This window comes from Symphalangus syndactylus, chromosome 19 (assembly GCF_028878055.3).
Source record: "Symphalangus syndactylus isolate Jambi chromosome 19, NHGRI_mSymSyn1-v2.1_pri, whole genome shotgun sequence".
Classification (NCBI taxonomy): Eukaryota; Metazoa; Chordata; class Mammalia; order Primates; family Hylobatidae; genus Symphalangus; species Symphalangus syndactylus.
The window spans coordinates 36,301,002-36,322,706 of record NC_072434.2 but is presented as its reverse complement, the minus strand read 5'-3'; the positions used below and the strand labels follow the sequence as shown (position 1 = coordinate 36,322,706).

Sequence of the window (21,705 nt, the reverse complement as noted above, 5' to 3'; positions counted from 1 at the left end):
AGTCTTAGAGAAAGATGTGATCAGTAGAGGTAAAAAGTCACGGAGAAAGACCCTCTTCTAAATTTGTCTTAACTGGATAAAGATTGTTTCTAAAGCTCAGGCAAACTGCCATCTTACAAATGAGTGTCTCATAATTTAAGGCCTTCCTTCCGTCTCTTTATGCTGTAGTATGTATTGCTCAAGGATAGAGCAATTCATTCCTTTCAGTATTCTACATGCTTTTTCTTCCCTTTTCTTCCAGAGTTCGTTACTTTTTCCTTCCCCGTAAGCTTGCCTGTTTCCTGGTCTCTGTCAGTTTCTTTTTCTTTTCAAAGTTATACATTTTATGAAGAAAAGAGGAGCCTTCTTAACTGAGACCTACTTTCTTTTCCAGTGTTTATTTGAATGTAACTTCCTGAAAATAACTTGTAGGAATAATTACTCTTATTTTCTATCCCAAGATGATACTAATGATCAGAGTTTCAGGTCATGTGTGGGGATGATACAATGCTAACTTGCATTAGCAGTGTTATTTTCACTCTTTTTTATAGGAAACTTTCACTCTAGTGAAACTGAGCTATTAAATGTTCCCTACGTTTATTTTTAGATCTCCCAACTTTGGTTACTACTTAACTGATACTACAACTGAAGAACAGATTGGGTGTGGTGGCTCATGCCTGTAATCCCAATGCTTTGGGAGGCTGAGGTGGTAGGATTGCTTGAAGCTCGGAGTTTGACCTAGCCTGGGCAACATAGCAAGACTCTGTCTCTACAAAAAAGTAAAGAAAAAAAAAGCCGGGCGTTGTGGCTGATTGTTCGAGCCCGTAGTCCTAGCTACTTGGGAGACTACTTAGGGGGAGGATTGTTTGAGCCTAGGAGTTCAAGGTTGCAGTGAGCTATGATCACACCACTGCACTCCAGCCCGGGCATTAGAGCAAGACTCTGTCTCTAAATAAATAAATACACACACACACAAAGAACAAAAAACAAAACAAAAAAACCCTTGAGGAACATAGACTCTGTATCACTTTAAATTGTGTCCCAAATCCCCTTTGTTATTCTGTGGAAATGTATGTGGAAGTTCCCTACTGTCATCATTTCAGTTAAAATAAGATACAAAAGGTCACTTGTTGTTTAATTTTACTAATATTTTCTGATCTGTTCATTTATAACTTATAAAACAAATATAACTAGAAAATATAACAAATATAACTAGAAAACTGAATAAGCATATTACTTTTTAGTTAATGTAATTCATTCACTCATCCAGTAAACCATTTTTAGGGACCACTCCGTGATTTACATTTGAGTTGTCCAAATAAATAAGAAGCAGATATTAAATACATTAAAAGATAAACAACATGTGAGGGAAAGGTTGTAAGGCCATCCTTGAAAATTAGCTTCCCTTTAGCTTCCACTATAATGTGGATATTAATGATTTAACCTGTTACAAATATTGCTCAGTTTTTGCATGTCATAAAAGCTAAGGAATTCAGGTATCACCCTAATTAGATTGAGGAATCAGATATCACTTTAACAAGCTTTGTAATTTGTTTTTGAAGTGTTCGTCACAAAAGGATTATGTGATTCTTGCCACTAGAACGCCACCCAAAGAGGAGCAAAGTGAGAACCTCAAACATCCCAAAGCTAAGTTGGATAACTTGGATGAAGAATGGGCCACAGAACATGCCTGCCAGGTTATCTGATTTTTTTGTTTATATGTTTAAGTTTTATTTCAAAAAAGAGCTAGAATCAAGAAGATTTAGTGAATGAGTAGAGAGAAGAGACATAGGGAGAAAGTAGCTAAAGATGACTGAGATTTTTAGCCTGGGTGTCTGGGAGGATAGTGTTGGCATTACACGAGGAAAAAACAGATTTGGGATGGGTGAGTGGGAATAATGACTAAATTAATTCACTTACAAGTATTTATTGAATGAATTATATATCATCAAATAAATAATGTTAGAATAAGGTAAAAATAGAATTATTTCTTTTTCTGGGGTTGGGGGTGAGGGGGGGAACTTAGAGGACAGGTCAACAGGTGCAGCAAGCCACCATGGCACACGTATACCTATGTGACAGACCTGCACATTCTGCGTTTTTGTTTGTTTTAAGAAAAAGAATTTTCTTTAATAAAAGATTTATTTCCTTTTCCAATAAACTTTAAATCTTTAAATCTTTTAAACTCAAACGTGTTTCTATGTATGTAGATATATATATATATATACATGGACATATATCTGTGTCTGTGTGTGTGTTTGATCATGGGGCAGTGGATAGTTATATTAAAAAAAAAAATCTTGCCTGTAATCCCAGCACTTTGGGAGGCCAAGGTGGGTGGATCACCTGAGGTCAGGAGTTCAAGACCAGCCTGGCCAACATGGTGAAACCCCGTCTTTATTAAAAATATGAAAAATTAGCCAGGTATGGTGGCAGGTACCTGTAATCCCAGCTACTTGGGAGGCTGAGGCAGGAGAATTGCTTGAACCTGGGAGGTGGAGGTTGCAATGAGCCAAGATCGCACCATTGCACTCCAGCCTGGGCGACAAAGCGAGACTCTGTCTCAACAAAACAGAACAAAGAAATCCAATATTTAATTATTATTGTTTTAGTCCGTTTGTGTTGCTATTAAGGAATACCTAAGACTGAGTAATTTATAAAGAAAGAAAGGTCTGTTTGGCTCATGATTCTGCTGGCTGCAAGATTGTGCATCTGGTGAAAGCCTCAGGCTGCTTCTGTTCATGTCAGAAGGTAAATTGGAGCTGGTATGTAAAGATCACTTGGCCAGAGAGGAAGCAAGGGGTTGGGAGGTGCCAGGCTTTTTTTTTTAACAACCAGCTCTCCTAGGAACAAATATAGTGAGAACTCATTCATTGCTGTGAGGATGGAACCAAGCCATTAATGAGGGATCTGCCCCATGACCCAAACACCTTCCATTAGGCCCCAGTTGGGTTCACATTCAACATGATATTTAAGGGGACAAACATGGCAACTATCTTCTAAAGAAAATATTAAGTAATGTAAAGTTAAATTCCCAGTGGTTTATAAATAACTTTCTACTCTAATTTTGCTTTTGGTCTGTCATAAAATTGTATATGACACACACACACACACACACACACACACACAGAATATTAATGAATTTATATAGTAAATTAGCTTAACCTTTACCTCTAGAAAGAAAAGGTTAATTTTACTTTTTCCCCTTTCTTGCTCTCATCTCTATCTCCTAAAAAATGGTTACTTTTTTGTGTTGGTGATTTTGAAAAGATATGCAGGCTCCCTATGCTAAATATGAAAACTTTGTTTGTCAGAATTGTGCTACTATAGTAAATAGAATTTATTAAATCAGAGAAAAACACCAGCAGACATAGTGCAAGTAGATTAAGGATTAGATCATGATACCTAATTTTCTAAGACTCTACTCTGATTGATTGCTTATACATTAAGTAATCAAAGGCTAACCAAAACACTGTAATCTCTGAGTATAGATGATAGAAAAAAATCCATGTGGTATTAAGAGCTAGCCACAATCATGTGAAGGGAAATACAGATATGGAGATATCATGGTAGTATGTATCAAAAACCTTAAAAATATGTATAACTTCTTAAACCAGTTATCCACCTCAAGGGATTTGTCCTAAACAAATAATTCTATGAATGCAGAAAGACGTACTAGGATTTTTAATCAATATTATTTTAAGGTAAAATTAGATATAGCATAAATGCCCAATATCAGTAAATGGGCTTAAAAATTTGAGGTTAATCTATGCAATAGAAAATAATGGATTTTCAAGTCAGACTCCCTCTGTTCAAATTCCAGATCTAGTATGCTGCTAAAAATAGGGATACAAAGGTAGAATTACTTATTCCCTTAAGGAACTCCCTGACCAACTAGTAGGGTTCACAGATAACTATGATATAAGACTATGTGATAAAATCCATGGGAAAACTACACCAAAGCCCTGTCAGAGTTCAGACATCAAAAGATCAGGGAAGGCAGCTTCCTCAAGCTTCCTTTGAAGTATCCAATAGGGTTGAGACATGTAGAAATATAAGAAAACGTCAGTTTCGGCCTAGGGAGCACCCTGAGTAAAGACATAGAGTTAGAAAGCCTAGGATGTGTATGGAAAACAGTTTATAGCCTCATTTGACACTACTTTTCAAGTAGTTTTTGACAAATATTTGAATTACTTGAGGAAAAGTAGTGTCAAATGAGTGTATAAACATCACATTGGCCAGATCCTAGAAAGTCTGAAATATCAATCTAAAATAAAACTTCATTTAAAAATATTTAGCTGATGGTGGGACGCCATTGAAAAAATATTTCAGTCTTTGATCTCCTGAGAAAAGGGTTTATTTATTGATGTAGCTAAAGGATGTTGTTATCAGATAGTTTTATTTATAAAGTAGTTTTAAGGTGAAAAGCTAAGGACACGCTAAACAGACAGTTTCTCAAACAGAAAGGATTGCATATAATGCCAATTTGTTAGCTAATACTATATTTCTATTTTTAGGTATCCAGAATGCTACCAGGGGGACTTTTAGTTCTTGGAGTATTTATTATTACTACTTTAGAACTGGCAAGTGATTTTCAAAATGCCCTGCGTAGAGTAAGTTTGATATATCGAACATTCTTAATGAAATCAGTTATATGTTATTTTTATTGATTGTGAGTATGTATAATGATTCTAGGCGTATTTGAATTTGTTTTCCATAATTCTTTTTGTTGGGGTTACATTGAAAAAGCTTTTGTCACTCAATTGCTTGGATATCTTGAGTGTAAAAAATGTTTATATTTTTAAAAACTACACATTTTATTTTTTTTTTCCATTGGTAATTTTATTATTTATTTAGTACACTATCCAAACCAGGGCTATCATCAGCCCATATGGCATTTCGTACAAATTTGAAAAAGCTATTCTTTCCTCAAGTTAAAAAGTTAAATTATTTATTTCTCAATAATAACCATGACTAATGACAGTAATTCCACGTAAATTATGCAAGCAAATAATTCATTATAAAATATTGAAAAATTCAAATGATTATAATATTAAGAACTCAGTCACTTGGCTCTAATAATTTGTTGTAAAAAAGACATCTTTGTGGAAGTAAAATTCTTTTTGACAGAAGAACTACATATTTTAAAATAGTCTTTATTTTAGAGATAATTTCTGACTATTAGGAAACAAATTATAATGCTTTAACAGTTTTTCTTATGCAATAGCAGTATTCTGTCACACCTTCCATTTAGTACCTAGTGATTACTGTAACATGAAATTAATAGGTGCTGAAATTCTTTACCTTGTTTTCAATTCTCCCAAGATCCTGAGAGTAAAATACAAACAATCAGATTATTCCTGGACACAGTATCTATCAGGAATCTCCTGTGTTTTTTGCTTAATTACTGCACCAGCGAATTGGGTAACTTAGTGTAAAAGTAAATATGAAGGTCTACATGCTGTTTTCCCTAAAACCCAAACCTAAGGTAAATTCTGTGTAGCCAGCTCTTTTAGCATTCAGGATCCACATGAACTTTTTGAAGAGTATTTCATACCCCAAAACAGTGGGGACCTTAAAATCTTGAGACATATAAAACCCAACCCCAACAGTATCCCAGAAAAACATTTTTTAGGTAAAAAGTGTGCAGCTGAGAACTTCAGATGTTACAGATTTTTTCAGTCTTGTAACCTGTCAGATGTCCCAGCTTCAAGCCTTTGATATTTGCACCTAGGGGAGTAAGGGAAGAAAATGGAGATATTCTTCTCCCTGCTAAATTGTTTAACCCTCTGCCAATTTTTCCATCTTAAATAAATTTACCTTGTTCACAATTGTTCATTCCCTTTGGCATTTTGAAATTTAACCTAAATCTATGCGTATTTAATATTAATAGCATTGATTGTGCAACCTTTTGTGGCTGCTGCTGAATTGAGGGGGTTGGATGTGGGCCCAGTGCTAGAGCGATATAGCCAGGCCCACTTTCCTTGCTTTTGTATCTTTTGTTCCTAAAAAGTATATAAAACTTTAGAAATGCTTTATCTCTGAAATTACTGAGTTTCAATTATCTAATTGTTTCCACTGGCTACATTGACAAACACTACAAGAAACAGCCTTATAAAACTTGTCAGTGTCACCCGTTATTGTTAAGGACTTTATTCATCATATTACATTAATATTGTGTTTCTGGAAGAATGTCTTTTTATATTATGAAGAAAGTTGTGGCTCCTCTGATGATTGTTTTTAGCTTACAGACCATGTGAATTAGGTTACAGATTAGATTTCTCTCTGCACATTATTGTTAGAAAGCTTAGAGCGAAATGTATTACCACCCTTTATATCAAGTATGCATTTTTATAATTCTTATTTCTGACAAAAATTTATCTCACTATTCTACTTTAACTTTTAATTTATGTTATTACTGTATTTTATATGTTGTTGTATATTGCCTTAAGTCTTGTGTGACATTTAAATAAGAAATGCTGAATGGGTGACAAGCTCGATTTCTTTAGTTAAAATCACTTGTCATTTCTCATTCTAATTAAAGTCTCTGTTCTATAGTTTATATAAATTCTAGTTGCCCCAAATTAATTTTTCGTGTCCAATTAATCTCTAATGATAGTGAATTACATTTTTTTATTTAAACCCAATTTTTCTGTAATTTCCTAAAAGGAATTCAAAAAGGTTAGTAATTAGCTCCAGTCTTTAATTTGAAGAAAAGAAAAATTAATGGTGGCACACACCTGTAGTCCCAGTTACTTGGGAAGCTGAGGTGAGAGAATCGCTTGAGCCCAGGTGTTCAAGGCCAGCTTGAGCAACATAGTGAGACCCCTTCTCCAATAGATAAAGAATCATGGAATTTTAAAGCTAAATGAGAGTTGGGGACATTATAATTGCCTATTTCAACACTCACTTTTTTTTTTCATTTTGCATTCAATTAGTGTGTATTTTTCTCTCTTTCAGCTAATGTTTGCTGTGGAAAAGTCTATAAATAGAAAGAGATTGTGGAATTTCACAGAGGAGGAAGTCTCAGAACGAGTGACACTTCACATTTGTGCTTCTACAAAAAAGTATCTTTTGTTCAGTTTATGGTTTAAAAGTACAAAATACCAAAATAATATTCTTACAAGGTTTTTTCGCTATTTATTTAAATCATCATTTAAAAAATAGGCATAGTTTTGTAAGATTTTTCTGTAAATAACATGGAATTAGAGCTACCAATAATAATAATAGCAATAATGGTTGTTAATCATGCCCCAAGGTCATAAAAAGCTTGAGATCTGAAATATGAAAGACTCAGGATTCTGAATTTTTTACCAGCTATCTGCCCCTGTACATCCAAGCACAGCAGATTCCCTACAGAGATAAATGCCTAACTGATGGCTTAGGCAAAGTAATGTTTTTATTATGTTAAAGTTTTTACCTCCAGTTTCTATAGATAAGGATGTACAATTCAAAGCACGGGTGCACAGAGCTGGATGGTATAGGACATCGGAGAAATTCTTATGTCTTTGGCTAAGATGAAATGACACTAAAAGCCAGTTACACGACCTCCTTACCTTCTCTTGTCTACACCTTGCCAGGGCAAGGGTACCTCCCAAGCAAGGGTCAGCCTCACCAAAGGAGTGACACGATCCGTGGACTTCCAAAGACAGAATTTTAAAAGTGACCATTCCTGCAGAAGCAGGGTTTTTTTTTTTTTTTTTTAACAAAAAACAACAACAATAAAAAAAACTTTAGTATTTAACTGCACAGTTTCATATACAAGCCCTTTAATCCAATGAATAGTCTCAGGTTTGACCTCATGTAAAACAGTGATACTTTTTGTTATGGAAAGTGTATATTTGAGCAGAATCTCACGAGTGCTTTGATTCTATTTATTGCAATTAGCGGGATTCATAAAAGGTAGGAAATGATTTTCAAGCACTGCAAGTACTATAGTGACAGCAGTTTATATGACTACATACACACATATGTACATATATGTACACATATCTTTAAAGTGTTAAGATGTTGTAAGAACTTTTGGATGTGTGCATTTTTTAGTTTATTTTTTGATGGTTTATATTCTTTTAGTTATCAATAATGCCTTTTTTGGTTATTTCTGTCCTTAATTAGTAAAGAATATTCTGTCGAACTTATGATATCCATGATCCAAAGGTAAGAAATTTACTCTTTAAAGATTTTCCTGTGTCACAAAGTATTTTCAATCAAAATTCAGCTTTATATTTAGTTTTAATAATTTCCATTGCTATCACTTCCTATTGATGTGTACAAACAACTGTAGTTTTTATTTTGAAATATGATTAATTTTATTACAGATAAAGAAAACTTTTTTGTGTGTGACAGGGTCTCACTCTGTTGCCCAAGCTAGAGTGCAGTGATGCAGTCATAGCTCACTGCAGCCTCCACCTCTTGGGCTCGAGGGATCCTCCCACCTCAGCCTCCTGAGTAGCTGAGACTACAGATATGCACCACTGCACTTGGCTAATTACTTTTGTTTTTTTTTGTTTTTTTTTTTTTGATAGAGATAGGGTTTCACCATGTTACTCATGCTTGTCTTGAACTTCTGGGCTCAAGTGATCTGCCTGCCTTCGCCTCCCAAAGTGCTGAGATTACAGGCTTGAGCCACCACGCCCAGCCAACTTTTTAAAAAATTGTTAAAATATCTTTGTTAATCTCCTCTTACCTTGTTTGTGTATTTGGTTTTATATTTGAGAGGCTGGTAGTAAAAGTGACTGAGGACTTTTGGTAGCTGCACTGCCTATTAAACAAGCTATGTGTATTCAGCAAAACCCAGATTAGCACTTTGCTAATGCATCTAAAAGGGTATGTGAAAAAGTAACTTTGCAGTGTCATTAGCAAGGATGGGACAGAAAGGAGAATGCCTGCCACCTAGGAGTTGCTCAGTGATTATTTGCTTCACATCAGAATCTTCAGTATTGATACTGTTGAAGCTAGAGGATCAAAGGACCTTTCAGAATTCTAAACATGGAAATTTCTGATTCTTTTTCTGCCTACCATTGGGAGGAGAAGTGTTGCCAAGGATGCAATGAGTACTGAACTTAACACATGCTTTATTTTGTGTTTAGTTCAACCTATAGTCTTTTGATCAAGGGTTTAGCCATATATGTTAGATATCAGCTTGTATGCGTTATTTAGGTTGTATATTGAATAATGTTTTGTTGATCCATGTATTTTATCTAGACTACATCGTAGTTATTTTTCTCCCTTCTCCACTGCTAGAGTTCAGCAAGACCAGCAGATTGGAAGTATCAAAGTGGATTATCATCCTCATGGCTTTCTTTAGAGTGTACAGTTCACATTAATATTCACATCCCACTTTCTGCTACTTCTGTCAGCTATACTCTGGAGAAAAATACAAAGGTATCAGGGTAAAATGAATTTTCTTCAGTGATTGCCAAGTGAACAATCTACTTTTATTCTGCTTACATGTGTCATTCTTTTTACAATCCTCAAAAATTACATTCTGCTTATAATAAGGTTGTTATATGAGTGAGTAACTTATCACCGCAGCCAAATTAGAAATTTTTAGAAGTGGAACAATGTCATAATACTAGTGTATTCAGTTTAATAATAACTAATAATTTAGTTATTAAACTAAATACACTAGTACTTATCATATGCCGATTAAGTAGTATTATGTGCTTTGTCATTAAACTAAATATACCAGTATTCATTAATTAACATGTGTAAAATGTAATTAATGTAAGAAGCTATACTGTTTGGACTTTTAGCTTTCTCTTGGTAGTTAGGTTTTTTTGTCTTCCTTTTTCCAGTTCTTTTTTGTATTTCTATACCATTCTTTTATTTTTATCTTATTTTTCTTCATTTTTCACATTGAAGATGTCAAATAGAGCTTTTTTTAAAAATTTTTTAGACATATTATTTGAGGCTTTTTTCTCACTTTTTTTAAGGTAATGGGCATTAAATTTTATTTAACTGGTCATGTACTTAATAACCTCCTGAGTCTGTGACATTAATGTTATTCTGGGATAAAGATCAGAAAAAAACTGTATTATTAAATATGATAAAGTATCAAGAATGGGGGGTATACTTTTTTTTAAATTTGTGAAACTAGATTTAAATGCTGCATTAGTGAGACTTAGGGATTTTAATATTTCAGTTTATTAGGTGGAATAAAGTAGATTATAGGAAGTTTAATTGAGATGGCATTATATCTGAAAGATTTCCATGTTGTGTTTCTGTTAAGAATGGACTTACACGCTGGGCCAAGGAAATAGAAAATGGTGTTTATTTGATTAATGGACAAGTTAAAGGTGAAGATTGTGACCTATTAGAAGGACAGGTAAGTTAAGAGAAAATCATCTTATTAACTTGTTAGTGCTTAAGGAAAAATAAAAGATTACTTATTTTTAGTCCTTGCCTACAAGAAAACTGATTTCATCTACCTCTCATTTCTAATTTCTTTTAAAGTAAAGGGCAAATGTTTTTCTTAGAAAAACAACTTCATTAAAAAGTAGGCAGAGGACATGAACAGACGCTTTTCAAAAGACATACATGCAGCCAGGAATCGTATGAAAAAAAGCTCAGCATTACTGATCATTAGAGAAATGCAGATGAAAACCACAGTGAGATACCATCTCACACCAGTCAGAATGGCTGTTATTAAAAAGCCAAAAAATAACAGATGCTGGCAAGGCTGCAGAGAAAAAGGAATGCTTATAAACCGTTGGTGGGAGTATAAATAAGTTCAACCATTGTGGAAGGCAGTGTGTTGATTCCTCAAAGACCTAAAAACAGAGATACCATTTGACCCAGCAATCCTATTACTGGCTATACACTCAAAAGAATATAAATTGTTTTATTGTAAAGACACATGCATGCATTACATTCATTGCAGCACTATTCACAATAGCAAAGACATGGAATCAACCTAAATGCCCATCAGTGATAGACTGGATAACGAAAATGTGGTACATATACACCATGGAATACTGTGCAGCCATAAAAACAGAACGAGATCATGTCCTTTGCAGGAACATGGATGGAGCTGGAGGCCATTATCCTTAGAAAACTAATGCAGGGGCCAGGCATGGTGGCTCACGTCTGTAATCCCAGCACTTTGGGGAGCCAAGGTGGGTGGGTCACTTGAGGTCAGGAGTTTGAGACCAGCCTAGTCAACATGGTGAAACCCTGTGTCTACTAAAAATACAAAAGTTAGCTGGGCATTGGTGGCAGGTGCCTGTAATCGCAGCTACTTGGGAGGCAGGGGCCAGGCGTGGTGGCTCACACCTGTAATCCTAGCACTTTGAGGGGCCAAGGTGGGCAGATTACTTGAGGTCAGGAGTTCAAGACCGTCCTGGTCAGCATGGTGAAACCCTGTCTCTACTAAAAATACAAAAGTTAGCTGGGTGTGGTGGCAGGTGCTTGTAATCACAAGCTACTGGGGTGCTGAGGCAGAAGAATCACTTGAACCTGGGAGGTGGAGGTTGCACTGAGCCGAGATCATGCCACTGCACTCCAGCCTTTGGCTACAGAGTAAGACTCCATTTCAAAATAAAAGAAAAGGAAAAAAAACTAACAGAGGAACAGAAAACCAAATACCGTATGTTCTGGCTTATAAGTGGGAGCTAAATGATGAAAACACATGGACACATAGAGGGGAAAAACACACTGGAAGGAGGGAGAAGGAGAGGATCAGGAAAAATAAATAAGGGGTACTAGGTTTAATACCTGGATGATGAAATAATCTGTATATCAAACCCCCATGATTGAAGTTTATCTGTGTTACAAATCTGCACATGTACTCATGAACTTAAAAGTTAAAAAATAAGTCCAAGAAAAAAAAGAAAATGATGTAATTGGAATCCCAAAACTTTACAGGAGTGTCATCTGAATTTCATCTGATTTCTAAATTGTAAACTGCTGACCTGCAACCAAAGGCCACATGTTCTGCCCTGATGGCAGTTCAAAAGCTATGGCCATTTTATAAAAGAGGTTTATAGAGGCTTCTAAAATAGCTTTGACCTGAAGGAAGCGGAACTTTTGTGATCTCTCCCTTTTTAAAGCAGGATCAGCAAACTTTATGTGAAGAGAAAAATACTACCTATTTAGATTTCACAGGCTGTATTTTTATCTCTACTGTGTAACATGAAAGCAACTACAGGAGATACATAAGTGAATGATCCTGGTCGCATACCAGTAAAACTTTATTTACAAAGATGAGTGGCAATGTGGGTATTTGCCCACAGGCGGTGGTTTGCCAGTTGTTGCTTTAGAGGAATGAAAGTATGGAATTAATTGTTTTAAAGAGTGCACATTGATACAGAATACATAAAGTAATATCTATATAAAAAGCTAAATTAAAATAATTAAAAGACTTGTTTTTTCTAAGTTACTTAGTATATGTACAATAGTTTATAAGTTGTCTTTTATGTTGTACAGGTTTCACAATTTGGCTTTTTAACTTTTGTGTTTTTTCAGAAAAAATCTTCTAGAGGAAATACTCAAGCAACTAGTCTTTCTTTTGATGTCAGAGTGCTAACGCAGTTGGTAAATACTTTAAAATAACACTTACTTAAAATATTTATTAGCATAACCATAATGAAACTGTTTCTGTTTTTATTTTTCTCATTAGAGAATAAAAGGATTTTAGAGCTGTAAGAGACTGTATGAAACGGCTGATTATAGGAAGGTTATTCCCAAGAAACATCATTTTAATAAAACCTGTTTGAGTTTTTTGCCTCAAGGATATTAAAATTTTAACATCAATAAATAGCAGTTTAAAAAAATATGAACACATACATGCATACTTATACATGTATGTATGTGTACATATTTTGGGTTGTAGCTTTTATAGTTAAAGTTGCAATTTTAACAACTTAAAAGATGTGTACACAGAGGTGCAAAGAGTTGTCATATGCGTATTTTGAAGTAGATTTATTAGATTTATACCCCCCGATTTGATAAAAATCACAAAGTATTAATTAGCAAGTTTTATATGTAAGTATGGTTGCTTTAATTTACACGTCTTTTCAAAAATTTAAAAGTTGGATATCTTAAAGAATAAAAAGTTAAAGCCACTAATTATTCCTAAAAATGCATGCCTTTGATTTTAATCCTACTTGAAATTATCCTGAAGAACAGACAAGGGTATAAAATAGCACACGCATGTTTGTGGGAAACTTTATTTCAATATTACACTGGATTTTGAAACAAAAATACTCTCAGGACTTGTGTTTTTTTTGAACTGAATAGAATTTAAAGCAATTTGGCATTTGTGGATGTTTTAGTTACTTCTTTTTCTGTGTGTAGCAATAGAGCATTAGTAAATTGTCTTTGGGCATATGCCACTCGATGTGAGTTCTCAATTTCATTTTTCAATACCTTAGAGGTATTTTAGTCTCTGATTTTCTACTTTGTCTTGATTTTAGAAGTATTCTTTGTTTTGAGGCTGGCTATTCCACTACTTATGTGCTCTTCACTAGTTAGGCTTACTTCATGGTTTATTAAACAATTTGGTTAAGATTATTTTATTAATAGTGTAAAATTGTAGTCGGGAGATGTATAGAGTGTGAGAATATAGAGAGATGAGTGGAAGATGATCTCATGAGATAATTTATTGTAGTAATAATATTATTGTTATTTTTGAGACGGAGTCTGGATCTGTCGCCCAGGCTGGAGTGCAGTGGTGTGATCTCGGCTCACTGCAAGCTCCGCCTCCCGGATTCACGCCATTCTCCTGCTTCAGCCTCCCAAGTAGCTGGGACTACAGGTGCCTGCCACCACGCCCAGCTAATTTTTTGTATTTTTAGTAGAGACAGGGTTTCACTGTGTTAGCCAGGATGGTCTCGATCTCCTGACCGCGTGATCTGCCCGCCTCGGCCTCCCAAAGTGCTTGGATTACAGGCGTGAGCCACTGCGCCTGGCCAGGTGTAGTAATAATATTATATAGTATAATATATTTTTGGCAGTCACTCCACCGATCACCTAGCTGGAAATTTTGAAGTGACTAATATACAATAAGTAGTCAGTAAGTACTTATTGGCACTTTTCTCCCGGTTAAGTCTTATTGATTCCTTATTTGTAGTATTAAGCTTTTCTTTTATTTTCCATACAGTCCTGCTGTCATTAGCCTTACAACAGTATTATTTTACCTAAACTAGCACGAGTAACCCTTAACTGGTCTCTCTTCATCTATACATTCTTGTCCAAAGTGATTGTTTCTCTAAATCTCTTCTACTTTGTTAGTATATCTCTTGAAATACTTTACATTTATCTATTCTATCCTGTTTATACACTCAGATGATCATTTCTGAATCATAGTTTATGTTCAGTTATTAATTTTTTCAAGAAGTATTTATTGAGTTTGTACAATGGCCGGACACTGATTATGTTATTCTCCTTGCTCAAAATTTCTTAAGTGTTCTGTACTGACTAGTTAGAGAAGTCCAACTCAGGGTTCTTCATAGCCTCAGCATACCTTTTTGTTCTTATTTTCTACCTCATTTTCTAGATATATGCTTGCCGTACCTTTAAAACTGTATTTCCTGAACTATGTATCATGTCTTTGCTCTTTTCTCTGTCACCCAAACTGTCAAAATGCTATCTGTACGTTAAGATCTAGCCCAAATGCCACTACTTGTGTAAGATTTCATTTGGTTCCCATAGAAATGGGGATCTTCTCTTTTTCAAATACTATGTCAGCATCACAGAAGTTCCCTCACCTATAGGCTGTTTGTCAGCCAGGTTATTCCTAAGTCCAGATAACCAAGAGGAGTTTACATTTGTAGACCCCAACTGGTTTACAGTTCCACCTAAAAGGAATGAGTCAGACCTTACATTCTTTAAAACTTTTCCTGGCTGAGCATGGTGGCTCATGCCTGTAATCCCAGCACTTTGGGAGGCCTAGGCAGGGTGATCGCTTGAGCCTAGGAGTTCAAGATGAGTCTGAGCAACAAGTGAAACCCTGTCTCTACAAAAAAATACAAAAATTAGCTGGGGGTGATTGTGTGCGCCTGTAGTCCCAGCTACTTGGGAGGCGAAGGTGGGAGGATCGATTGAGCCTAGGAGCTTGAGGCTGCAGTGAGCTGTGATAGCATCACTGCACTCTAGGCTGGGTGACAGAACAAGACCCTGCCTCAAAGAAAACAAAATAAAACTAACCAACCAACCAAAAAATACCTCTTTTCTTTAATATGTGTGTGTATAGTCTTTAATAGTCTAGTCTATTTTGGAAAACAATGCCGTAATTAAATATAGATAGATGATAGGTAGATAGATAGATAGATAGATAGATAGATAGATAGATGGATGTATATACACACATACACATATATTTACATATACTAATATATAAATGTGTTATATGTTAAAAATATATAAATTATATGTTAAATATGTAAAATAGGGCATTCTTTTTAGAGTAGTTTTGTCTACAGTAAAAATTTGTGGAGTAGATAGGGGAAGCCTGTTACTCCTCCTCTAACCCCACCTTATTGATGTATCAATGAACTCTACATGTGTCATATGGAAGCTTATTCCAGACATTGTATCAGCATCATCACACTGCTGCTTGGTTTGATGATAGCCATTTTTGAATGGACCCAGGACCTTTGGAGCTGTGTGGTCTGTGGCAAATGTTTTATCAACAAGTCCTTGACCATGTTAAAGTTTAAATTGTTTAACAACACCTAGAAGATTTACATTGCCTTAGACATTGCTTGAATTACACTAGACATCAAATAATGCTCTTTCAATAGCTTTGCATGTAAATATTCTACTCTTCATTATTTTTACGCATTTATTCCTGATGGCATAAGCACATAGGCACTAAGCACTTTTCACAAGTTGTATAATTTGACTTTTGTTCTTCAGAATTGATTTTGTTGTTGAATGACTTAGACTACAAGTGTTCTTAGAACATAAATTACTTCCTTACCATTTCCATTTTTGGTTATTTTTTTTAAATCATGATTTTTTGTTTCCATTGTTATTATAGGCCTCTATTGCAGGTTGAGTGTGCCTTATTTGAAATGCTTCGGACCAGAAGTGTTTTGGGTTTGGGATTTTTTTTAGATTTTGTAATATTTGCAGAATACATACCAGTTGAGCATCTCTAATCTAAAAATCTAAAATCTTATATGCTCTAATTACCTTTTCCTTTGAGCATCACATTGGTGCTCAATAAGTTTTGGATCTTGGAGCATTCAGGATTTTCAGATTAGGGATGCTCAACCTGTAGTACTTTAACTATTTTGATACTGTCCTTGATTTTGGCACTTATTAAAATGATGGGGTTGAAAATGTATGTGAAACACCTGAAAACCAAACAAGAGCACTGGCATTCCTTAGACCAAAGAGGATGGGACTAGTTCATGAAAGTCTTTGGTTGAAAGTGTGTAAATCTATGTGTCTGTGCATTGCTTGTAGTTTTACCGTAGTTATCACGTCCCACTTTGTATTTGTTATTGTAAACTTATTTTGCATTGCACAACTTACATCTACTACATCATATCTTCTTTGTATATCTTTTAATCATCACAGTACTGATGTGAATAATTTGCAAATAATATATTTTTAGGAACATATTGAGTGAATATTGAACCATTTTAGATGGTTATGTTAGAAAAATTTAGATGTAGTTGTGTTTAATTTCAGTATACCTTCAAAATGCCTGGAAAATAATATGTAACTTATAAAAACAAATGTGAAGGCCTTTCAATAATTTGCGGAGAATAATTTCAAATGCTTGGCTCAATCAAAACTTTCTTCTCTCTTCATAAAATCGCTAATATAATGTTTAAATATTTCCTGTAGTTAATCATTGTTGGTTATTAGAACTTAAACAGATTTTGTCTTTCAGCTCCTGAATTCAGACCACAGATCCACAGCCACAGTCCAGATATGTAGCGGTTCTGTAAACCTTAAAGGTGCTGTGAAATGCAGAGCTTATATTCACAGCAGTAAACCCAAAGTTAAAGATGCTGTGCAGGTACAAAAAGGAATAACTAGCATATGGAACCATGTTAACTATTAACAAAAACCTAAAATTTTACCGTTTTTTAATCTTTCATTTTGTAATTATTAATTTGATTTTAACTGCTAATGGCCTATTGTGCAGTCCAAATGTACCATATAATTGGTGTCAAGATTTTCATATGTAGAGTATCTATTTTGTGCCTTTTTAAAAATGATGACTATACAAGTTTAGTAAGTGTTCCACTGTTGTACATATTAGTATCTAATTTGGAACAATGCAATTATTTTCTTAGATGTGAAATTTTATTCATTTATCTGTTTTTAATTATTTAGATATGGTCTAGGCAAATTTGTCATTAAACTATAAATTTGTTAATAAGTGTGCTAAATAAGTGGAAATAAAACACTGAATGATGTATCAGTTATTTAGTGGGCATGATTGTACTGGAAAGCAAATTATGTTTTTTTTGTTAGTTAAATATTGTAAATCTAAAGTATTTTATTTCTTACTGTGTTTTTGTGTGTTTTTCCCTGTAGGCAGTAAAGAGGGATATATTGAACACAGTTGCTGATCGTTGTGAAATACTATTTGAGGATCTGCTTTTGAATGAAATTCCAGGAAAAAAAGTTATGAGTATAAAATAAGTACTTTTTTGCATATCTTTGACTGATATAGTAATATGGTAATAAGATATCAAGATATAGCAGATACGTCATCTTTTATAGCTATCTATCTATATTTTCAAACAGTATATCATCTTTTATTATTGGATTGGATGAAAATTTTTCAATTGCTACTCAGATTTTTTTTTTTTTTTTTTAGACAGAGTCTCACTGTGTTGCCCAGGCTGGGGTGCAGTGGCACAGTCATGGCTCACCTGCAGCCTCAGCCTTGGGCTCAAGCAGTCCTCCTACCTCAGCCTCCCTAGTAGGTAGGCCTGCAGGCACATGCCATGATGCCTTGCTAATTTTTGGTATTGTTTTTTTAGAGACAGGGTTTTACCATGTTGCCCAGGCTGGTCTCAAACTCCTGAACTCAAGTGATCCACTGTCCTTGGCTTCCCGAAATGCTGGGATTACAGGTGTGAGCCACCATGCTTGGCTGTAGAAAAATGTTTTTGAACACTTTATCAAATTTAGCAAATTTGTCAACAATTAAGAATTTCAGGGAGGATTTTTTTTTTTTTTTTTTTTTTGAGACAGAGTCTCACTCTGTCGCCCAGGCTGGAGTGCAGTGGCGCAATCTCCGCTCACTGCAAGCTCCGCCTCCCGGGTTCACGCTATTCTCCTGCCTCAGCCTCTCCGAGTAGCTGGGACTACAGGCGCCCGCCACCACGCCCGGCTAATTTTTTTTGTATTTTTAGTAGAGACGGGGTTTCACCGTGGTCTCGATCTCCTGACCTTGTGATCCACCCGCCTCGGCCTCCCAAAGTGCTGGGATTACAAGCGTGAGCCACCGCGCCCGGCCGTCAGGGAGGATTTTTAAAAAAATTAATTCCGAGTGAACTTCTCCTGCCAGAATGAGTAAACTTTGTTGACATTTTAAAGTGAATATTTTTTGTTAATATCTATGAGTGTTTTAAATAATTTAGCCATAATCAAAATATTATTTATTAGTGTTAAATGCTTTATAATAGCTCCTTTAATAGGTACTATTTATATAAATGACACTAGTTTATATGCTTCTCAGCTATTACTCTAACAGACTTCATTAGATTTTAAAAAGGCTGAGTTACAGTATCTTACCCATTAATAATGATTGCAACTTTTGGGAAACATAGCAATTTATACCATCGCAGTAATCTGTATCAAAAGCAAGTTAAAATATTGAGTACACTTTTTAAAGCTACATCATCATCTCCCCATTCTTATTATTCTGATGTGAGTGGATTTGCCATTCACATTTAGATATGTACATAATTGAAACATTCATATTAGCCTCGGGTTCCAGCAATTCTCCTGCCTCAGCCTCCCGAGTAGCTGAGATTACAGGTGCCCACCACCACGCCTGGCTAATTTTTGTATTTTTAGTAGAGACAAGGTTTCACCATGTTGGCCAGGCTGGGCTCAAACTCCTGACCTCAGGTGATCCACCCACCTTGGCCTCCCAAAGGGGGTTACATGCATGAGCCACTGTGCCTGGCCCACATTAGCTTTTGAAGGGAATATTTTTATGTTCATAGGAAAAAAAGCAAAGCTCCTCTATATAACCAACTTCTTTTAGTACTACTGATAGCTGGTATATTAAGTTTGATAGACTAATTATAATCTTTTTTTATATTCCTAGTATACTAGATTCTATGATTGGCAGATTTAACATTTATCCTTCCCATAATTCACAACCCTGAAGTTCCATTTACTAATAATTTATAATTTTGCTGGAACATGAATTTGAATCTTACATGCAACAATTGGATTGAGAGTTTTGGGAGGGCAGTATGTGGGACCTGTTCACATAGTCCATCAGTCTAGCAGCCCCATCTTAGTGTGGCTTTGTTTTTGCAATATGACTTTGAGTTTGTGGTAACTCCTGTGGTGTAAATCATTGCTTCACTTTCTGAGCAACAGCGTATGTTATAGCTGCATTGCAGGTTTCAAGATTTTCAGGGTATGGGGATGTATCCACCATTATTGTTAAAGATCTACCTTATCAGACACATTAGTATACTCTTCTATTTAAAAATCCTTTATAAAAGTGGTATTATATGGCTATCCTGGTATTCTTTCATATTGTTAGTATTTTGAAATTTTTGCTGATGTTCAATTAGTAAAATTAATGGCCCCTAACAGCAGTTGTACTGTTCGTATGTTAAACTTGATACGTTTGGAAGTTAATGTTAAAGCCTAATCCTAAATTTTTAAAAGGTGAAAAAATTTTTACTGGTAACTGGGTGGCCTTGGGACCTGTGTAAAGAGCATAGACTGTAGTTTGGTGGAAAGACCAAAGACTTTGAAGTTCTCGGATTCTGTGTCTATTCTGTTCCTAGCAGAGTGACCTCAGGCAAATGACTTCATAGGTATCGTCCGTCTGTCTGTCTTTCTTTTTCTTTTCTTTTCTTTTCTTTTCTTTTCGTTTCTTTTCCTTCCTTCCTTCCTTCCTTCCTTCCTTCCTTCCTTCCTTCCTTCCTTCCTCTCTCTCTCCCCTTCCTTCCTTCCTTTCTCTCTTTCTCTTTCTCCTTCCTTCTTTGTCCCATCCCGTCCCATCCCTTCCCTCCCCTCTCCTCCCCTCCCCTCCCTTCCCTTCCCTCCTTCCCTCCCTCTTTTTCTTTCTATGATCACATAGTTTTTGACATTCTTTTGATGTGATGTATTACATTATTAATTTTTGTATGTTGGATCATCCTTGAATCTCTGGAGTAAACCCCACTTGATTACGATGTATTATCTTTTTGATGTACTGTTGCATTCGGTTTGCTGGTATTTTGTTGAGGATTTTTGTGTCTGTTCATCAGGGATATTGTCGTGTAGTTTTCTTTTTTTGTGTGTCTTTGTTTGGTTTTGGTATTAAGGTTATGCTGATCTCATAGAATGAGTTAAGAGTTCTCTGTGCTTCATTTTTTTTGTAATAGTTTGAGAATAATTGGTATTATTTCTTTTTTAAAGGTTCAGTATAATTCATTGGTAAAACCATCTAGTCTTGGAGTTTTCTTTGGAGATTTTTCATTACTGATTCACTCATATGATTTTTTATCCGTCTGTTAAGGTTTTCTATTTCTTCTTGTTTTCTGTCTCTTTTTTCTCTCTCTCTTTTTCTTTCTTCCTTTCTTTCTGTGAAGACCTTGAAGTTCTCGGGTTCTGTGTCTATTCTGCTGCTAGCAGAGTAACTTCAGACAAATAACTTTATAGGCATCCTATTCTCTTTCTTTCTTTCTTTCTTTCTTTCTTTCTTTCTTTCTTTCTTTCTTTCTTTTCTTTCTTTCTTTCTCTTCTTTTCCCTCCCTCCCTCCTTCCCTTCCTTCCTTTGTTTCTTTCCTTCTCTCCTCTTTTCTCCTCTCCTTTTCCTCTCTACTTCCTCTCCTTTCCTTTTCCTTTTCTGTCTCCTTCCTTCCTTCCTTCCTTTCTTCCTTTCTTCGTTCTTTTTTTTAATGAGAGACAGGGTCTGTCTCTGTCACCCAGCCTGGAATGCAATAATGCAGTTATAGCTCACTGCAGCCTTGAACTCCTCATCCTAAGTGATCCTCCTGCCTCAGCCTCCTGAGTAGCTGGGACTACAGGCAAGGGCCACCATGCCTGGCTAATTTTTTTTTTTTTTTTTTAACTTTTTTGTAGAGACAAGAGTCTTTGCTATGTTGGCCAGGCTGTAGTCCTGTGGCTGTGCACAGGTATGATCATAGCTAAATACAGCTTTGAACTCCTGGCTGTAAGGGATCTTCCTCCCTCAGCCTCCCAGGTGGCTGGGACTACAGGCGCATGGCAGTATGCCTGGCTAATCTTTTAATTTTTACTTTTTTGTGGAGATGGGGCCTTGTTATGTTGTCCAGGTGGTCTCAAACTCCTGGCCCCAAGCAGTCCTCCCAAAGCACTGGGAATTATAGGCGTGAGCCACTATGAATGGCCCCATTTTCTTATATATAAAATAGGCATTATGGTACCTACTTTTTGAGGCTGCAAGATTAAATGAGATGATGTTTGTAAGGCCCCTAATAAAATTGGTGTAAGCCAAGCCCTCCTCAAGTGGTATTGATACCATGTTGGAGATGATGGAGGAGAACAACTTATGTTAATTGTCTTTAAAATGCCTTAACTTCAATTTTTGGGAAATTT

At 35.5% G+C, this 21,705-nt stretch overlaps 1 protein-coding gene across 5 annotated transcripts in view; it reads left to right on the top strand.

Moving 5' to 3' along the window:
* The window catches only part of ODR4 (odr-4 GPCR localization factor homolog), a 44,199-nt gene that overhangs the window by 5,398 nt on the left and 17,096 nt on the right, over positions 1-21,705 (top strand). For 4 of the 5 annotated variants that reach the window (XR_010114736.1, XR_010114737.1, XM_063613759.1 and 1 more), the window contains exons 3-11: positions 1,542-1,676; positions 4,497-4,592; positions 6,940-7,046; positions 8,100-8,136; positions 9,223-9,363; positions 10,211-10,306; positions 12,445-12,513; positions 16,826-16,954; positions 17,479-17,569. Coding sequence is in view for 3 of the 5 variants with exons in the window: in XM_063613759.1 (XP_063469829.1) it covers positions 1,542-1,676; positions 4,497-4,592; positions 6,940-7,046; positions 8,100-8,136; positions 9,223-9,363; positions 10,211-10,306; positions 12,445-12,513; positions 16,826-16,954; positions 17,479-17,569 (901 nt within the window). In the remaining 2 variants the exon portion in view is untranslated. Of the gene's footprint in view, positions 1-1,541; positions 1,677-4,496; positions 4,593-6,939; positions 7,047-8,099; positions 8,137-9,222; positions 9,364-10,210; positions 10,307-12,444; positions 12,514-16,825; positions 16,955-17,478; positions 17,570-17,936; positions 17,938-21,705 lie in introns of all 5 variants that reach the window. The other variant, XM_063613761.1, reaches the window with a different exon arrangement.